The sequence below is a fragment of the Pomacea canaliculata genome, linkage group LG3 (assembly GCF_003073045.1).
Source record: "Pomacea canaliculata isolate SZHN2017 linkage group LG3, ASM307304v1, whole genome shotgun sequence".
In the NCBI taxonomy this organism is placed as follows: domain Eukaryota; kingdom Metazoa; phylum Mollusca; class Gastropoda; order Architaenioglossa; family Ampullariidae; genus Pomacea; species Pomacea canaliculata.
The window spans coordinates 10695280-10716618 of NC_037592.1; the positions used below are offsets into that span (position 1 = coordinate 10695280).

Sequence of the window (21339 nt, forward strand, 5' to 3'; positions counted from 1 at the left end):
GTGGCACAGGTGCAGACTGGAGATACGCAGACGCAGACAAGTCTGACACACACGATCGGCAAGAATTGTAATCTGCTTCTGCTTGGATCCTTGGCCTGCTAGTCACTACTTGGATGGTCAGATGGTAGGTTGTCTGTACTATAATATATGTAATATAACAAATTTTGCTTCTTCATTAATTACGCCTACAATGGCTCGTGTTTCACAAAAAGCGGCAATAAAGGATCACGAACCCATGCTTGATGCAAAAAGGAAACAATGTGTTTAATTCTATGCACCAACAGCAAGCCAGTGAGTTTTATAGTCTAAGTGGTTCTTGAGATCACTATACCATCGACACTACTATCTACAAAACCATACCCATGAGCTAGTCGCACTTGTCTGAGCGAAAATGTTTTTAAACTAAGCGTGAGTCGTTTTCAGCCATTAAGCAAGACGAGCTACTTCGCCTCCAGATTTTGATGAAAGTTCTCTAAAGGACTACTGGCATGCAAATTTTTTATGGTGGGGTCAAGCTCAGTGCAAGATAATATTTGTCTAAATCTGAGTGAATACCCACTGCCATTCTCAAGATACACACCTACAAAATTACATGCACAGAAAGAGGTGAGGTCATGATATGCCTAATTAACATATGTTCCCAGGTGTCTGAGACTTTTATTACAGTCCATGCACTACCCTGGGGTCATGTGTGTGTGTAGGTGTGTGCCTCGAGAATGGAAAGCGGGTATTCACGCAATTTTGGGGAAATGAGGTTTTGATCTTTGCAGTTTTAGGGGAAATGCACCCTACTTGACCTTTAAGTCCAAACACATCTTACGTTCATTGCCATGTCATTTTACAGTTCTTTTTTTTTTTTTTTTTTTTGGTGGGAGGGGGCGGAGTGGATCAGGAATGGAAGAGGGTGGTTGAACAGATCTTGTCTTTTCTGCCCCGTTGCACACCTTCGGCCTGACCTGATATATGTTCGAACCTCGTTCTTGTTTAAGGTTTTCACCAGTCCCAAACCGCCGTAGACATGTAATCTTTTCTGCCACAGGAACCCGAAACCGAGTTCAGTGAACACAGCGACGTGTACAGTCACGGCACACTGAAACAAGGACTGGAGCTCCAATGTTTCATCGTCTCCACACCCCGGACCCCCAGACCCCCGCACCCTGACTCCTCCGTCAGCCAACGAAAAGGAAATTCTAGTAAATACAATCTGCCTGTTATCTTGAAGTCTACACATTTCACTCAAGTCATAAATATACGAAATACTATACCCAAAATGAAACAACTATTTTTGAAACTTTTTAGGTTGAGTCGAGATCTTTAAAATTAAGTCCAGAAATTCAGATTGTTTATACTGGGCACAATGGCCGTCCAGTGTGACCTCAAGGTCTCAGTCTTTGATGATCTTAAAACACAGGGCGAGACTGGATGGCCGCCTGTTGCTGCTGAAGGACTTGAAGGCAGGTTTGATATTTTGCCACAGAAAAACTGTAGACAGACCTTTTAAAGATTTACATTGACTATTGTCCTCGCTCGCTCTGCAGATTACATGGGCACTGAATTGTTCTTGCGGGACTCATTGTAAAAAATTTTAATTAGCGACCTAAGTGGAGAACCTTTCGCTTTGATTCTAAGCACGAACACATTTGCATTGAAATGCCGAAGAGAAAGAGAGAGATATGAAATCACACACATACACACACAGATATGAAATGCAACAGAGAGAGAGAAAGAACAATTGTCCTAAAACACTTCACGGGTGTGTGGCTCCATATTATTTGCATCCGATTCTCTAAACTCGGTGAACTCTCGTCATTACCACCGTAAACAAAGAAGGAAAAGATCAAAGAGTCGGTGCCGCTACAACTTGCTTGTCGCAATCACAGACACAAGTGGCCTTGTCTACGGACATCACAAGGACAGAAACTAGTCTCTCAGCCCAGCAAGCATTGTTACTTCTCAGTCCTTTCAATATGTGGTCTAATAACCTCAAACAATAAAGTATATAACAACTGTCAATCAATGACAACAAGCATATATCTGGGGATAAACTAAAAGCCGAATAATCCTTAACAAGATGAGCAAAGTTCACGCGCATATTATTCAAGTCATGTCTACAGAGGATATACACCATTTATGCCAGTGTTTCATATTATCTATAGATTTTAAATTTTAAAGTGTTTTTTTTTTAATAAAAGACCGCAGCTTTCTCATGTATACTTTTCTACTCCATCTTTGTTAGTACGATGTCAGTGACGGGTTCTGTATTTTGTCCTGCAACATGGAATCGTTTCAACAAGAAAGAGTCTATCTTTTGTCTCACCCTATAACACCTGGAATGTGTAACAACATGGAACTACTCAGTCCGGGAACCCTTGACAGCTCAATTATAATTATTCCTCAGCAGCTGTGTATCAGACCTTGTAATTCCCCTCCTTCCAAACTAAAAACCACTTTGGAAGCTTTTCTAACAAAATGAAAGAATCTAACAGACAACTATATTGTCAGACTTACATAACTGTCGGCTTACCTGTCAAACAGAAGCGACAGACGTCAGGTGAGGTTTAGCCACAGTGAGCGGCCAGGTGTGTCAAGATACATGTTATAAAGACAACACAGCGGATCAATCAGGCGCGGCAGCCGCGGGTTAAGATTACGTGTGTTCCGAACAGGTATTCGCAACGACCTGACCTCTGACCTTTTCGTGTCTTGAATGAAACCAGTCTTGTGCACAGAGCAACGGCGTACGGCTTCACGCACGCACAGGCAATCAGATTACACGGGACTGGGACTGTTCACATCGACTAGTGGTCCTGTGGGATTTTAATGGAGCTGAAATATTCCTACCGCCTAGTGACATCATCATCATAATAATAATAGGATTCGTATAGCACATTTCCCCACATGGAGGCGAGCTTGATCCTTTTCTCAAGAGACAAGGGGCAGTGGAGGAAGAGGCCCCCCTCTCATACCCACTGACTAGTCCCATCCCCACTCCTTTAATTATTTTCTTCGAGCAAAGGGGGAATTTTCGAGTCGATTGAGCAAGAGGCACACAAAGCATAGACTGACAAGAAACATGGGCACAAGATTCATTCATGCAAATAATAGAAACGAAAAATACCGCACAGAATTTTAATATTTTTGTTTATTCCTCTTCTGAGCACTCTAGGGCCAGGTTGCACGAGCCATACATAAAACTGGTCATAAAGTTTTAAAGGGTGAGGTGGTCTTAAAAGGCACGTTCACGTCTCGATAAAAACTTTCGAACCCTGGCACAAACCGCTCCATTTACTTTAAGAGGACATTAATTTTTCAGCATGTATATGCAGAAAGACATGGCTGATTGGAGTGTAGCGCGAGACGAGAACTGAACGAGATCTTGCTTCCTGGCTGTCGTGGTACCAAGCGAGTGCTAGACCACTGCGCTACCGAGTGTGCAAAAACATAAAAGAAGAAGAGAAAGTCTCTCTCTCTCTTTCTGAAGTAGGTTAATTGATTGACACAAGGCCACGTCCATGTTTTTATAGTGAGTAGACATGTAATAGAGAATCTGCCCGGCATACATCGACTGTTAGAGTTAGTAACAGACTTGTCAGGAAAATTTACAGAAAAAAGGTAATTTATGCTGAAAAAAAGGTGCTTTGACAGTCAGACTGACTTCAGAGTCTTCAGGTAGACAGTCATGCTCTCATGTGCAAACGAAACAATAAGACTTGCTGGATCACGTGACCTGGGTCAGTAAAGTTCGTGGGAAGTTCATTTCTTTCGTGGTGTCATGCGTCTGATGATGACATCCCTCTCTCGCGTCTGTTCGTTCGTTCGTCTGAGTTAGGACGAATTAACACAGTGCAAGTTATTGGTTGGCTGCTCGGTGTTTAAACAAAGGGTCAGCATCAAAGGCTCTACAGATAAATAGATATACAGAAGATGGTCAAAATAACTGCATACAATTTAATTGAAAGGATAAGTGGGTTTGAATAAGAAGGAGCTATCAGAAAGCGCCAGCAGGTTGCAGCCAACTTGTTGCCAAGTTGCTATGTAACCAATCAGACGAATCCATCGATAAGACGAGGAGGAAAGGTCACATCCACCCGGTCACACAGCTCTGACACACACCTCGGTGTAGGCCACCCTTGCGGACAATGGCGAGTAAAGCATGGGAGAGATTTGCATAGAAATCCTGCTTTGTCATATCTGACAAGAATTATTGGTGTGGCCTGTTAATAACTTCGTGATCATGAGAGCCTTGAATTATTTAAAATGACCGATCATACCTGCTTCTGGGACTGAAACTAGCGACCGTGTCACATAAACAACTTTTTCAATTATCTTTAGAACAAAGAGCGGGTCACTTAAAAGCGTAAATAACACAATTGCCTGGTATTCACAGTTGAGCAAAACAAAAAGGTGATAAATAATTATCTAAGGGAAAAACAAAACTGACGCATCTTTTTTAAAGTCGACAAACACTGACCTCAACCCTATGTTGTCTGTGTTCCAACTATGGCAATCAGTGTCAAATGTCTTGCACACAGACGTCGGGGGGATATAAGGAGTGAAAACTTACAGATGGGAGTCAGGGAAAAAATTTTAAAAAACCAAAAAAAAAAAAAAAAAAAAAAATGCCGTTAACGGAACTTTCACCTAGCATCGTGATATCCGGAAGATTCAGCCCATTTGAGTAAATGCTCAATTAAATTCTGTGAGATTAATTAAGCTGAGATGTGTGGTCTTCGCTCTAAGGTTCTAAAAAAAACTATTAAAAAATTAACATGAAGTAAGGTAGCTTGTGCATAATGTATGTGAAAGTACACTCCAACTGTCGCCAGCTTTACAATATTTTTTCCTTCCCCCTACCCTCCTTCCAAATACCTACCTGTTAGTCCTACCCGACTGTCGTCAGAAACACGGGTGTGACAGCAGGTGCCACAAGTCTGACGGGAGGCAGTAGAGCGCCCCACCACCCCGGGTGTCATCGTCGACACACTACCTCCACCTGGTGCAGGTAAATCACTGCGTCACCTCCCACACCTACTGCACGACACCTTGGCAGGGCAGCGTGCAGGCGCGTGTCTACCTGCACAGGTGTGCACACCTTGCCGAGCTCAACTACCTTTACAACACAAAGGTGAGCATTGCTGTGAACGACTCCAGGCTTTGTGAACGGACACAGGGTGGTTAGACGGGCAAGGAGCTGTAGACTCGATACTATTTACAGTCTGGTTGTCGTTAGAAAGGCCATTGCGAGACTTAAAGGTAAAAGCAAGTCAAATGGTAAGTTGGGAGAGATTTTGAGGAGTAACATCCTATCAAGATTTCCGGTTACAAAACGATCGTTTACTTACAATGGACACCGTGGTGACATGTTTTTCTCTATTCCTGAACTTCGGCCATTGGGCTGTGCAGTCCTCAGGGCAAGTTGCCGTTGTTATTACTTCATTTATCTCCATATTATTTTTTAAATGATAAAGGATTAAATTCTTTGTGTTGTCTTTTCTCCCGACATCGTGAAAACAGCCGCATTATCATCACTGGGGTCAAAGGTTATAATCTTCATCGTGTAAGCAGGTGTAAGAGATGCAGTCAATACCCAAAATTTGGAATAGAAGCGATTCAGCACATCAGTATTTATCCTTTAAATTCAACTCCATTTCACTTGCCTTTTCCTTTAAGTATAAATGCAATGAATCATCTGGCTTTATAGAAAAACTAGCGTTTACATGATTACTGACCTACGACAAGTGTATCGTTCTGAACAATAATTATAAACTGTAAACTATTATAAATTTAGTTTTATAAAAAAAAACTAATAATTACACTTCGCCAACACGTGTTATTACCCTTAAAGACTCTGGCAGTAGAGAATGGAGGTGTCACGGGTATTGTTCTGTTCTAGAATTTCTGGTAACATGTCTATGACTGCTCAACCTCGCGGTTGAGGATTCAGTGCATTCTTTATGGAGCTTAAAAGTGTATGGAGCTGTAAAAACCAGTAAACTACGAAAACAAACATAATGCTTTTTACTCACTTTCACTCATTCAGTCACCCATTTCACTCACTGAGTGAAAGAATAAACATTAATCCATTATTAAATCTAGGAATTCAATATTATATTTTTGTTTATCTGTGATAAATATTCTGTAACGACTTAAGCTCACCTACCTTTGAAACAAATAAAGATCTGTCAATGAAAACGTTGATATCTTGCGGAGGAGCTTCCCCAAACGTTGTCCGTGCTGTCTGCCTCTAACCACTCACAGTCTGTGTAGAAAGAAGGAAAGACCAAACAAATATTCCAACATGTTTCCAACTTGACTGCCAGTGTCTGGCGCCGTCAATGGAGTTCTCGTGCATGGCACAATGGCGGCCTTTGACAGTAAGACAGGTCCTGTACACCAGTGTTTTGCTCGACAAAAATGTTTGTGATTCGCATTCATTGAGGACAAACTGTATTCTCTGTATTCTTCACAACTCTTTTATTCCTTCACAAGTCTTTTACTTTCCCGCCTTCGCTCTCGACGACTCCTCCCCTCGTTGACTCAAACTTTTTCAGAGGCAATATCCCTCTAACAGAAGAAGTTAAAAAATATTCCAGCCATGACTAATATAATGTTTTGTGTCAAGTTTATGCTTGAAAAAGTTTACTGCGATCCAGTGTCATGAAATCTGTCTTTACGAGGCGTTTTGTTCCATCGTGACAGCCAGGTTAATAAATATATTTTTAAGCCGTTGCACGGATGTATATTACGGATATACACAAACTGAAGTTCACTTCTTGGGGAAAACGAGAGAAGAGGTGAATAAACTAAAATACTGTAGTATTTATCTTCAAAAGGTTGATCTTAATGTAAAATTTAAATAAACGTCATCATTCAGATTTGGGGAAATAAAATTTTACCAGCAAGATTTACCCAGTTGTTGGAGTTGGAAAAATGCACCTGATTAGACCGTTAAGCATTCGTGTCTTCACATTTGCCGTAATACAGCTTTTGATACGGCCATCCCGTCTTCCGATGACTCGATGAAGGAAACAAATATCAAATGCTATTGTAGGAAATACATGTCCATTTATGTTCCACACCCAAAGCCTAAAAATATTTCCTTTCAAGCCCCAAGACGCGAGGTCTCTGACTGGTTTCTCTTGACTGAGTGCAAAAGTGATTGAGTGGGTTCGCCAGGTGACGCCGCTGTCGCCTACAACCTTGCCACCGGTGGTGCGTGGAAAGGCGGGTTAATGAAGCGTGAAACGTCGACTATGGTGAGATGTTTACGGCCGACCATTCCCCTACCTACTGATTGTCACGGGTGTGCTCGGGCTCACAAGCCGGAGCCGAAGCTGTTCTTCCGCTGACGGAAGGAGAGAGTAAGACATGGGTGGGTGGGGGATGACAGTTGGGTAAACAAGTGTGGCCGTTACTAATGAAGGCTGAAGGTAAACATACTGACAATCACTGGGAGAAACTAAGAATGACATCTAATCGATTTTGACTTGTGAACTCGACACAGAGGTCAACTGGCCATGGTGCAAGGTGATGATAATGAATGTAAATGGATCCATCTGGTACTTTCTTGACATTCCTACAATGGACATGCCACCGATTTAAAAGCGATCATTACTTCAGGCCAATACTTGACTCTCAGTGTCAAATATGAGAAATAAAGTTTTTATAACCATCAACAGCTACAACGATGTCTCAGAAAATATTTCCCATCATCGCAAAATGAGCTCATTCAACATGCGATTTTACAGCTGCAGTACTTTTACAACAATTTTAAAGCAGAAGTATTTTAACAACAGACTATGAGAAGCCTTGTCAAGTTTAGATATTTGTACTTTACGAGAATCTGGGAGCTATCGTTAAGTTGATTTAAGTCAACAAACTACAGATCTTGATTACAAACCTTTATTAGTAAGCATTGCATTCAAGACAGTTATTTCCCTTTTCATGGCACGCACAACTTAACAAACACATGCACTTATCTTCTAGTGGAAGACAACAGATTATTGTCACAGTATGTTCTAAAAAGGATTTCACAGGGATCTACTGAATCCCACTACACTTATCAAAAATGCTGACACTTATCACAGAATGCTGTCTCCAGAAGGCACCAATAAGAAATACTGCAGAGAATTACCACAAAACAATTTGAATTCCGATGTTCTTTCAATCACTGACAAAAATTACTGCTGTTACTGCATGAAACTCATTTACATCAGTTCATGTTCTGACATCTTGTGATGCCATGTCTGATGGTAGCCATAACTTGGCAGAGATACAGTGAAATTTTAACACTAGAGTGAACTTTTCTCAACACTCCAGTCCATTTTAACTCTTTACAGCTGTCAAACATGAACAGATGAAAAGCCACATTTACTCTGTGAATGAGCAAGAAACCCCTAATTGTAAAGAGTTAAACAGACTAAAGCTGGTAAAAATCTAAAATCACTTAAATTCTTTACATCTGATCCCATCTGTGACATATTTAAAAGAATACAAAGTCGAAGAAATTAACAATCCTTGAAGCACACACACCTGCATGCAATTTTCACGCTGCTATCATGCATGCAAGAGGTTTCTAAAATGTGGGTATCACCTCATGTATAAATTTATGTACATGTGCACAAATTATATTTACATATCAACACACATTTACAGGCACATGATCACAAATTTTAAAGGCACCTTATACAATCTGAAATCTATTTCTGGACAAATTACTGTCAAAAGAGATTCCTTAGCATCCCGTGGCAATGCTATTTTTCCCTCCTGCTCTTTTCCTACATGGGTATGTGACATAGCAAATTCACCAGGAAAAAAAAATGTTGTGATTATTATTCTACAAAAACATGTTTATTTACTGCATGATAAAATAAATTACCTCTATCTTACTTTATTTCCCTGAAATATGTGCACTATATTCAAGTAACTCTCAAAATTGTTAACAGCAGGAAGAGTTTTTAATGTATGTTCTTATTCAGATTTGGCCCCATCACTTTAGTGTTACTTTTTACACTGACTGTTCAGAATTACCAGGAGGATTTTCTTCACAAAGAAATCTTAAACCTTAAGAGCAAAAAGATATTTGTAAAGATTACGAGCTACAAAAGAAAGGTTTAGTTTGCTTTCATGGCAGCAGATGTGAGCTAGGATTAAATTAAAACACTGCATATATGGAATCCCCTGCTGCTTGTGACTGTCCAAGAACATGTACCAAGGGTTACTAGATGACCACAGTCTAGATACAAGTGTGTAAATGCTTCCTATTAAAAATCTGAAAAATCCAGTACATGTTGACCCTGCTTTGTCATGTTACAGCTTTGATGTAGCATACTACTGATGCATATTTTGTCACTAAAGGGGACAACTACACACTGGAGTTTACCGGAAATGGCTCTCACACACAAACACACTTTCTCGGTTTTGCACAGTCATGGACAAGCACAAATACACACTTATACATTAGAATATGAATTTCCACAAACTGTTCTTAACTATCTGGCAAGCAAATGTTTCGGCATTGCTTCAATTCCTCTTCTGCTCTTCGAATAATTTCCATGGCTACTTGGCCTGAAACAAAACAAAATATAGAAATTTATAAGTGATCATTAGTTTTAGAACCTTCAGCGCAAAAAGTATGCCAAAAATATAGACTCAAAACTGAGAAAGTAAGTCAGAATAATGATATTTTATTTGTTTTAAATATATTCCATTCTGTCCTCACAGGTATCTCTTGGATACTGAATGCGCACACACTTCAGCATGGCCAAATAAGGGGTAGGTGGGGTGAAACTAGTCAAACACAAATTCTATAAACAGAACAGTGCCATAAGTATTTGCAACACAATGCAACCACTTTTTTTCCATAGATCCCATTTACCTAACAATAATGATACCCACCGTCACTGGTCACATTCTTTATGTAGGCCATAGTACAAGACTGAACAAGAGTAGCAGCTGAAGGGAAGAGACTGCTGTCACGAGTGTCAACATATTTATGGTCTATTTCACGTTCTCTCCCTTTAACAACGCCACCGTTTTAAGAACGTTCCACCCACAGTAAATTAAAAACTAAACCCTAAGAGGCTCATAACACTGCTCAGACTTATTGTTGATTATAAATCTGCTTCTAGATTTACACAATAAACTGAAAAGGACATCTACATAAGAACAATTTACATGATAAACTGTCTTGAACTACTTTGCCTTAATATTAGAAAGATATTTGTTTAAAATTTTGTGCCTTGATGCTTTTCACACTTAATAAATCTGTTCACTTGCTCTCATTCATATAGATTTCCTACAGCCCCAATCCTGCGCCCACACCACACAAAAATATACGTTTCGAAGTTTTACATCTGAAAAATCAGAAAATTTCCTTGTAAATTGATATTACCCGACAATCCAACTACTAAATCAGGGGATACAGCTGCTCTTTAACCAAACAAAATTACTGCCCTGGCTGCTAGAGACTTTTATATTCCCGATCTTTGGCACAAGTAAATCTAAACAACTAATTTATAAGCATTAAAGACACAAAATCTGTTTATTTATAGTTATGAGACCAACATGATTCACACTAATCCATTCACTTGCATACAGCAGCACCTCAAAAACAAAAGCAACATTAAAAAAAAAAACTCACTAGCCAGAGTAGGACTGCCCTGTTCTCCAACACCTGGCGACAAGAGATCTCTTGCCAAGTCTCCCATCATCCTCTTCCTTGGTGTGGATGATGATTCAAGTGGTCTTGTGGGCGTTTGGACAGTACTGACAGACTTTGTTATCACTTCCTTCTCATAGCTTGACCCTTCAGGGAAGTCTGAACCCTTAGACTCTGCACTAAAACCACTATTCAGTGCCAAATATTTTCTTGCTCGATCCAACACATTGTCATCACTGTCTCTCCCAAAGAAGTCTTCTATATTGTTGTGTCTGGTTGTGGAATCAGTCAAGCCTTGTGAGGAGTTATGATTTCCTGATTTAGCAACCAGGAAACTGTCTTGATATTCAGGCACTTTCTTCTGAAGAGTGTCTGCAACCTGTTCCAAAAATCTGACATGTTTGTCATGCAAACCTTTATCTCCTGTTACAGATCTGATATCATCTTGCCTTCTTACTTTCTCTTCAGAATGATTTACACCTATATTTTGTCTTTTTATTCTCCCTTCAGCTGTGGGCTCCTCTTCACAGTCACTCCCTTTAAAAATATCTGTGTCCCATTTGACATTTCTGAAATCTCTCTGTTCATCTCTGAGACCCTCAAATTCAAAGTGCGGTGGTCTACCATTACCTACTGACCTCATGCTAACATCCAGCTCGCATCCATCAACACTTGTTTCAGATCGCAAGGGGATGCTCATAAACTGACTCGTCAGGTTGGTATACAGCCCACCACCTTCCAGCCCTGCCGCAGAACTCACACCACTGTCTTGTGTCAAGCCATCTCCAGTGCTGGAGGTGTTCAATGACTGCACACCTGACTTGCTGTCACGGTATTGCAGCTTGGACTCAAGCGATGCAAACAGGTTGCTGGCATCTGAGAAACAATTACCAGCACTGGATGCCTGGAGCCCTGTCTCTTGTTGTGTCAGCTGAAGGCTGCCACTTCCACTAGCTGTATGGTAGCCAGCATCCACGTTAGATGAGGTGCTGCGATGCTGAAACATGTCCACGCTACTGGCTCCATCCAAATCCCCAGCATCTGTCACTGACATCTCTTTCATACTGTGGCCTTGATCACGTTGAGCACCTCCTGGAAATGTGTCTGCTTCCATGGAGACCTTAATCCTCTGAGCCGTAGAGTTTTTGATGTAGTCAGAGAAAGGCTGAGGTACAGTAGGTGAATGCTTGGGACTACATTGCAGTGTTTTGGCACTTGATGATAAGGAGCCATCACCTGCCACAGATCGGGTCTTCAGCAGGGTGCTGCCATCTGTAACAATGCAAACATTCCACCAAACATTCTGCAAGCACTTTCTGTTTATCTATTCTACTGCACTGAATCACAATTTTAAAATGTAAATGATATTAATATCAATGTCTCTGCACTGCTATTCTCTATTATACTGTCTTCGGTGCTAGAGTGCCAGAGAGTTTATCACAACAGGACCAGAAATAACCAAAAACTAATAAAATAATCCCCATCAACCCCCTCCCTCCCCACAATAACCCCAAATTTTTTAACGCAAAAGAGTTAAGACTCACCAGTTCGTGAGAAGGCAATAGGTGACATGTCAGGACTTTGAAGACTGGGCTTTGGAGAACACCCTGCACAGTGCTCCAAAGGAAGACATTGCTTGACACTCCGACCAAATACCTCGTCATCTGAATGTCCTGTGTTATCACTCTCCACTGTAGAAAACAGTTTAATGGCCTTGTTTTTGCCTGAAGAGGGCAGATCATTATTTAATAACATTTTAAGGATTCCAAATGATAAAAATTACTGACTAAATCAAATTTAATTTGATGCAAAATGTAGTATGCAGAGCTATTTTTGCATTGCATAGTGTGATTAATTACTACCTGCTTTGCTGTTTGCTTTCATTTTCCAATACATTCTTATGTTACAAATAAATAATTACCTGATTTTTTCAGAGGAATTGGTGACAGCTCTGGGGATGCAAGGTTCCTACTTTCTGAGAATGAAGTCATACGACACGCTCTGTCATCACCAAAGAGACCACGGATTGGACTAGAGGAAAATTGGACCTACGCAGTCAGGGAAAGAAAAAAAAGGCACCGTAGCCAATATTAACACACTTACTGAATAGACTGCAAAATGGGCTACATGTTTATTAGCTAACAACTATTTATATCACTCAAACTTCTATTCAGTTAACTGTGAACAAATGTTTGAGACTGAAAGTTGACAATTTGATCTTAATTTTTTATTTCTGGCAAGACATAATGCTTGTCTTTAAAATCACAAATGTCCAGCAACTGACAGAAGGAGTATGAACTGGCGATGCCGGCTCCCACTCAGGTGTCCCTTTTTCCAAAAGATTGTGTGGGGAAGGAGACCGCAGTGCTGCCGCCAAGTGGTCTGGGGATTCTACTCCAGCCCTGCAACCAGAGCCAAGATAATGTGTCTGGTTCTTTATAGATTTGATGATCTGAAATTTTAAGCATAACTCACTCTAATACCTGTAATCAAAATTACTCTTTCAGTAGCCATACTGTCTCTCACTCACTCTCTGTGCTACCTACTGCTATACTACGTTCTAGATATGGTGCTTTTTTTTCAATAGGTACAGATAATTATGGCAACTGTATGTAACTTACCTCACAGGACTAAGTACAGAACTGGTGTCAGCATTAAAGAATAGTTTTCTGCGCAGAGATGATGTACTCATACCATCGCTGTTGCTTTTCTCTTGTTCCTGGTATGTCATGTGATCTCCTGTAGCATGATTCTATCAGTATCACCAACAATTTTCAAATATCAAATGTACCTCAAAATAAAAGTGTAGGCAGCATAAACCTGCTTCTAAAGTCAAATCAGGTTACCTTAAAGTGATGCTTGGAGTTAACCGTTTTTACAAACAAAAACTCTGTGCCCAAGTAATAAATGTTCATGGTTAATGCCAAAGAATTAAAAGCTTTACTCCAAACCTTTTGCCTGTTGTTAATTTTTAATCAATGAAACTATAGTTAGAAGTGGTATTCCCTTGATATTATGGCATACTATTTGTAAGTTATCATTTCAAAACTTCCAGTAAACAAAAGAAAGCCTAGAAATATTGTCTACTAAGATAAGGAAAAACACAAAGCAAAAGTATCAATGACAGTAATGATGAAATAACTCTCACCAAAAACACTCTGTATATCAAAATCAACTGGCAATGTAAGAGCTGTTTGAGATGCACCTACACACACAAAGATATTACATTAACATGTTGTTCAGTCCTAGAAGGACAAACACTAACAAAAAGAATCCAAGCAACAATAAGCACACATGCAAATGTCAGAAGTTGCTAGTTGACATCTAGATATTTTGTTCAGTAATCACAGCACACACATATGGACTCATTCCTATGTTACTTTATAAATTAAAACCATCATAACCTAAACTCACATCGAACAATAATGTAAAACAGACTACATATTTACAATCCTTACACTCTTGAGTCTTTTTGTTTCTCCCAAGATCTTTTTAGATGCTCCACAGATTTCATCAGGAGTGGATATCAGATATTCTGCACAAATCAGTTTCATGTAGCATAATTGATCTGTTCAAATTTATCATCTAGAACAGAATTTCAAATGCTTTTATCTGACCCCTTTTCTCAACCAAAACCTGTGGTATTAACGTAGATATACTCACTCTCAACAACATCATGCATAAATTAAGCCCAACTGGTTGGCAATTTAAAAGCTCCTACCGCTGGCATACACAGGTGTGGCAGGTAGCACATGGGGAGGAGGTGGTTCTGCCCATGGAGAGGGAACCACCATATGATTGGTGAAGTAGTAGTCTATGGCTTTTTGTGCTCTCTCTTCCAGCTCACTGTCTGGGCTGTGCATGTAACTGAATGTTAAACTTTTATACACTAAAACACAGGCAACTAAGAGAAAATAACAGGTGTGATAGACTATGAATAATCCCTTTTATTCTATTTCTTAGACTGTGGTTTCTCATTTTGGCTAATTTAACCACAGGTCATGGTGATACCATAGGTTATGATTACTTTTGCACTCACTATTATGTGTAACATTATGCAGTCTCTTTCTCAGACTCACACACACACATGCTCAGAGAGAGTACCTGGGCAAACAGTAGAATGCATATTTATGACAGTAACTTTATTAATATGCTTTCTTGCTAACCTTTCATAGTCATAATTGTGACGTTATAACTTAATTCCTTAATTACAATTTAATTGTGTCACTGCTAGCAGTATTCATTTATAAAACAACTTAATAACTAAGTTGCTAACTTGTAGTTGTAGTCATCCTTAGCCTGAAGATTACCTATATCTAGCAAGCTGTCGTTTGATGTCCTTCTCATCAATGTGTACTGGTCGCAATTCAGCAAGGTGTTCAATATTCCATCTGAATGACCCTCCCTTTTGAAAGCATTTTAGTTTGATGAAAAATGTTTTTAAAGCACAAAAATCTGAAAGGTAATTATTACATTATATGCTACATTTTTGTGTAAGCAACACAACACATTGATAAGCTATCTGTAAATAAAAATCAGATTTCACTAAAGCTTTCATTCAGACATTTGCTCATTGCATTATCTGGCTTCTCTGTGAAATAAAAATATAAAAAATGAAACTGACAGCATCTGATTATAATGCCTACTTGTGGACCAACAGTAAATGTACATATCCCCTAGAAGACGCCATTCAGAAAATATATAGACCACTATCACTACACAAACTTTCATTACTCAAGATTTGCTATCTAAACCTAACATTTTGATTGCTTAATATGGCTAAAGATGTAGGTCCTGTGAATGTTTATGAAAAAGACATTATGCTCAAATCAAATAATTCAATTAAAGCGGCAGCAACCTCATCAAAGACTCCTTCAATAGTCTTGACCTATGTTTTTAAAGATCAAATCCTTCTGACCTCAGTACTTGATGGTGTGGATACTGTGTGAAGCAATCCAGGACTGAACATGGGGAAATGTAGGCGATCAGATCCTATTTCAAATGGGTTATGTGAGTAGTGACGACTCCGAGAGCTGCTGTCAGATGACACTGATGAGGGTGGAGACATCTCATGATTTGGTCTATACTTCTGCTGTATAGTCTCTTCTCTCCTAATATTTTACAAAGGAAGTTGGAAAGAATAACAAATATTTATACATCACCATTCACATATCTGCTTACATGTCCACAAACAATAAATATCATACAGATGTTCTTTCTCAATTCATTTATACTGTTGTTGTAACAACAAGACCCCAGCTGGTAAAGACAATACAGCCCTATGGTACTTGTACACAGAGTAAATAATAAACCCTTTTGTACAAATGCCATCAAAGGTTCAAACATTTCTCACCTTATTGGTGTCTTAAAAATCTCATGCCTAGAAGTCTCTCCATACTTCACATGGCTTGTACCATCATCTTTTTTTAAGAAATCTGTAGTCCTAACATTTGCTACATATGGACTGGCAGCCATCATGTTATTTGTACCATCTTTAGAACTTGAAAACAATGTATCTTTTGTCCTTCTGGTGTAAGGACTGGTAAGAGCTTGTCGAAGGTATGCATCAGAACGCAGACTGCTTCCACAATTCAGAAGACCGTGGGGCACTTGCCTGGGGCTCGGATGGTACGCCCCTTCTTTTATACCAAGTCTGGATAATGTCCTGATACCTTCAGCACTGTGGCTCTGAGCATGTACATTCAAAGGAAGAGGATGGACATCATCTGGTGAAGCAGGCATCTTTCTTCCTGCCAACTGTTGTTGTTTTGCATCACCATGAGGGAAGGGACTAGGATCAAAAACAGAGTCTAAACACACATCTTTCAAAGACATCTTTGACTGATGTTTGTTCATCATGGATGTTCTCAAGGGAGTATTTTGATTCTGAAAGTAGTTTGAGTGACCAAGTGTCAGCTCATCATTACCCTCTTCAAGTGGCGGTCTTTTTCCTGCTGTTTTCACATCTGCATGCTAAATAATGCTGCTGCCCTTCTGTCCATCAAGGATACATTCTGAACTTTGAATCCAAAATTTTCTCTTCTCCCACTATAAGCTTCATTTTTAGTCCCCTTGGATTCTGCAAAAGAATTATAACAAAATTATGTTTAAAATTTGTTTAATCTAAAATCATCCATAATTTTGTGGTTCAATATTTTAATTCTGTGACAATGGAGTGATCTAGCTTTCTTTTTTATTTTGGACTGATTCTTGAAACTTTTGAGGTTCACTGACTTGAATGCAAAACCAGTGAATTCCATTCACACACATTCTACTTTCCCCTCTAGCTTATCACTGTCTCAGTGGAAGAAATACATTCATCTACTGCTCTATTTCTGCTATGCCATTCCCTGAAAAATAATGAACAACAAACATGGCTGTTTACATCAATTTTTACATAACTCCTAAACTGAGGCATAATAATAATAAACACAAAATTTGTAAAGCGAATACTCACACTCCTAAGAAAGCATGCACACCCCCATACAGGAAACTATCAACCATAAAGTAACAAGCAGAACTGCATGAGTTAAAATGGTTAAATCTATTACTAATAAACACTGTAATCAGAAATTAATTTAAAATCCAAGCATCAAAACTATAAACACCATGCTCAGTGGGTAATTGCTCATGCATCTAATACTTGTTTCTTAACGCATTTCCTTCTGGACTTTAGATTCTGATTACGATGATACATCAGCAAGTAAAGAAACACTGTTATCGAAATGAGATGTCTGATTAAAACAGGAATGAGGAGATTTAAACTCTACTTACACTAACACTTTGACTGACACGCACATTCAAACGATTCATTGTCTTCACAATGACAAATGTATTTTCAAAAGTTTCCGTCTAGCAATGAACAGCAAGCAAGGCATGATCGACGACTCGAAAAACAATCGATAAACATTTGATTCCTTAAATATTTTAAGTCTCAGCACACTGATTCAGTTAAATCCCTACTTTTCTTCCTCATGTTCTGTATATGATATGTGCCCCAACTTGCTTTGAGAGGAGTAACTCCATTCGTTCAGACCGCCGATTTCAACTCAATCTACGTCACTTCCGTTCGCCTGTGATGTACAGCGACAAGATTCGAGATTACTTTCAAAGATTGTTTTTAATAAATAAATAATTTGATAGAGATATATATATGTAGAATATAATTAATATATTAGAACCTTACTTTTATGAAGAGGACAATAATCAAACAATTTAGCATTGAGGAATATTTCTTGAGCTCGTCAGTCATAAACAAAAACGGCAGAAGCTGGAGGGAAGCCCAAAGTATCGAATGCCAGAGAAACATTAGACAGTACGCTCCTTCCTTCTTTTCATAAATAAATATATCTTTTACTTTGCATGTAACTCTCAAAATGTGTATTGTTTTCGGCACAAAAGTAATGGTTCTGTGTTTACATTTTTTTGCCTGACGTTTGGTTACCGTCTGCCTACGATCCATTTAGTTCGTAGTGTCGCGCAGTACCAAACCAACAACAACCTGTACACAAAGTTTCCATTCATATTACTCTAAACATTAATCAGCGAAAATGTTGCTTTTTGATCTTTGCAGTCCTTGCCAAAATATCCAAATTGTTGAACACCGGCTTGGACACAGATACCCTAGCCCTGTGTGTCAGATTGTGTGAGAATGGCATCAATCCTGAGGCTTTGGCGCTGGTTATTCAAGAGTTGAGGCGAGAATCGGCTGCAATTAAAGTATGTACCTAGTCTATTTCATATTTAACAGCGGCGGCACTACAGTGATGCAAAGTCTTTCATAATAATGCATGAGATCAAGTTAATCTTAATTAAATAATTTTGTTTAGATTAAATTTATTAAAATGTTTATGATTCTCTCTCTCTGTGTGTGGTTTTCCATTTCAGCTTTACTTGCCTCTCCAATTTTTTCTTTACAGGCATCTGAGTCATCCAATTTATCATGAAAAAAGGAGAATGCTAAAATACCAGAGAAATATATTGTCAGTTTTGCTATTAACTCATTTTTTTTATAAGTTAACGTAATCATATCCCAAGGACCTTTCTTGTAACAGGCTTTTAAATTTATATTCTCAGCATGCAAGATCTGGTAAATCTTTATCAATTTGGCACATCAGTATTCCTGTTGTTACATAAATGATTAAGCTACCTGCTTAGATAAGACACCCTCTGCAGCAATGTGTATAGAATGTACCTGCTTCTATTAAAAAAAAACAAAAAACAAACAAAGCATCATTTTGGAGTGGAAGGCAGTATTCGGTAGCACTACTGTGTGTGTGTGTTTATATTTTTTGAAAGAAAGATTGTCACTAGGAACTGGTCCAAGATGACCGTGAGCTGATTGTATGGTTTAAGCTTAACTAGGTGTTTTGCGAGCACAGATAATCAAAGCCATGTATATTTTCTCTACACCCTTTCTTGCCTTTGACAGGTGGAATATTTTTGACAGATGTGTTTACTGTTTTCTAATGCATTTGCAGATCAAAAGCCTCTCTTGTGTATGTGGTACGGATGCAAAGGATTGCCTGAAAAGAATCATGCGGCGAATCTTGACCGACGTGGTTTTATAACTGTTAAGGCCAAAGAGGAGAAAAGTCTGCTTTCAAGGGGCTTTCAAAGGTGCAGACCATGATATGCAGTAAGTGATGATGTATAAATATTAGTATATATTATTATTATTAAGTTACACAGGGGTTCTGCTAAGGCTAAATTCCTTGGGGTCCCAGTGACCCCTTCTTTAGTTTTATAAGGGGTCCCAGGCCAACTCTAATGGGTCCCTTTACAAAGTGAAAAGAAAATCAACAAATCAACATACTTTGTTCAACTGCCTTTCAGGCACACAAAGCACTGTAATGTCTAGTCATTAATTGCGAGATTTCTGTGCCATGAAGTCTGTGCAAGCGTCTGTGATGAGCTTATGGTCACTGTACTTGGGGTGCTCACTTTCTTTCCGTTTCTGAGACGATGATTTTAACCACGCTGTCACCGACATCTTGGAAATAGGTTAGTGGAACTCTTCCCGATAAGGGAAAAAAGCTCAATGCAAGGGAAGTTACTCTCACCTTGTAGCAAACAACAACAATAGATTGGGCTATGATGTCAGACACTAAACTTACCCAGTTTTGTATCTGTTCTTCGCCCAAATTTGCAAGGGTCCTCCGAACTTTTAATGTGTACTGTATGCAATTTTTTGCGTAAGCAGAAGCCCTGGTTACAGATATATGATTTGTTTTAAAAAAGAGAGGTGCTGAGATAAGTGCTTATTTTTGTATAATATAAATTGACACTTTTCATCGCTAGCTTCACAGTTCAAAATTTTTTAAAACTCTTGTCAAAATCAATTGTGCTTCCATGTGTGAAACTTAGTTAAAGACGCCCCGAAAACAGAAAGACATGGGGAAGAAGCAGAAGCACCATAGAACTGAAACAAGATGTGTGGTGTGAGACTTCTTTTAGTCTGTTTTTAATCCGTAAGCCTATTAAACTTCTTTAATTTACAAATCCCAATTTTCCCATTTTTTATTATCTTCAGAAGCTGTACAGAAGAACAATGGGTGGATGGAGGCTTCAGATAACATCGAAAAAAGCAGCAGCAGAAAGAGTCGGGGTAGAAAGCAGAGAGAACAAAACTAAATGCTAGGATATTTCAAGGAGGTGACAACTGCGTTTCTGTGGCCTGTGAATTTTCTGGAATTTACTGTATTTTTATGGCAGAATTTTGTAGCTACGTTTCCTCGTTGGAATTTGGCATGCTGAACAGCTGTATAGATGTTTTATTCATTTTTGGAAAATCACCTTGGATTATCCAGCTTTTTTGCTACACTGTATCAGCCTCTGTATACCAAACTGTGTGCTAATTCCCCCTCCCTCCCCCCACCCCCCGCAACCAGTTCATCACCTATTTTCTGATGGAAAAAAGAGACTTACAAGAAACTGAAATTAAAAACTGTGACATCGTTATTATCCTCATCTTCAGTTAAGGGCAGGCAGCTGAGGTAAAAATTTTCTTTTATGTTTTATGGGATAGAGCATATTTTTGCAGTCACCTTAATTTTAAAAAAATTTGGTCTACACATCTGTACTGCACTAGTTGCCCCTCCGTATTCGCAAAAAATGCACTCTTCTTTCAAAAGGTCTTTAGATATTTATCTCTTTCTTGAACCAGAGCCTTGATCTTCTAGTATTGTGCATAGCTCTATTTCTCTCTCTCTTTTGAGTGTGAGAGAGAGAGACATGAACTGACTTTTGTATTACACCAAAGAATGGCTTTAAGGTCTTGCAATTATTATTACTTAGATTTCTAGAAAACTTGGAACATTAACATTAATGGTGTATGTTATCAGCACGTTACAGACTTTTAAAGTTATCTAAATACGCCAGATAGGCATCAAAATTAACTCTTTGATTATTTATTACTAGAATAGTAATACATGTATTTCAGAAAATAGAGAAGACCAAAGATTCATAAATAATACCTCTTTCAGACCGTACATGAGAAAAACTAACGCATTGATGACTATCACTTAGGTCTTACAAATGCATGAAAGGTCTTTACGAGGTCCTTACCTGGCACCATCCCAAATCAGGCCGCTGTCTGCTAACTGACAATGGCATTGCGACTCCAGAAGCATGGAGGGGATTCGAGTGGGATCCATGTTGATATCTTTGTCAGTTGCATT

General features: G+C 39.0%; 1 protein-coding gene and 1 long non-coding RNA gene across 4 annotated transcripts; one reads left to right on the forward strand and one right to left on the reverse strand.

Annotated features, from left to right (window-relative positions):
- Positions 1-7886: 7886 nt before the first annotated feature.
- On the reverse strand, positions 7887-14195 carry LOC112558527. Of its 2 annotated transcripts, none has more exons than XM_025229025.1 (8): positions 14119-14195; positions 13809-13865; positions 13282-13399; positions 12945-13062; positions 12582-12708; positions 12205-12384; positions 10643-11929; positions 7887-9567 (listed from the first exon to the last, which is right to left on the reverse strand). In XM_025229025.1, exons 3-8 carry the CDS (start codon positions 13389-13391, stop codon positions 9488-9490), a joined length of 1902 nt encoding a protein of 633 aa, XP_025084810.1. In that variant the 5' UTR covers positions 13392-13399; positions 13809-13865; positions 14119-14195; the 3' UTR covers positions 7887-9487. The 2 variants fall into 2 exon arrangements, with proteins under 2 accessions (XP_025084810.1, XP_025084809.1); XM_025229024.1 differs by having other exon boundaries at positions 10643-11932.
- A 3584-nt stretch (positions 14196-17779) lies between these two features.
- On the forward strand, positions 17780-20722 carry LOC112558530. 2 transcript variants are annotated; one of them, XR_003098179.1, is made up of 5 exons: positions 17780-17975; positions 18234-18379; positions 18580-18642; positions 19141-19298; positions 20193-20722. It is a non-coding gene; the product is annotated as an uncharacterized LOC112558530 (long non-coding RNA). The 2 variants fall into 2 exon arrangements; XR_003098180.1 differs by lacking the exon at positions 18580-18642 and having other exon boundaries at positions 17798-17975.
- Positions 20723-21339: the final 617 nt, after the last annotated feature.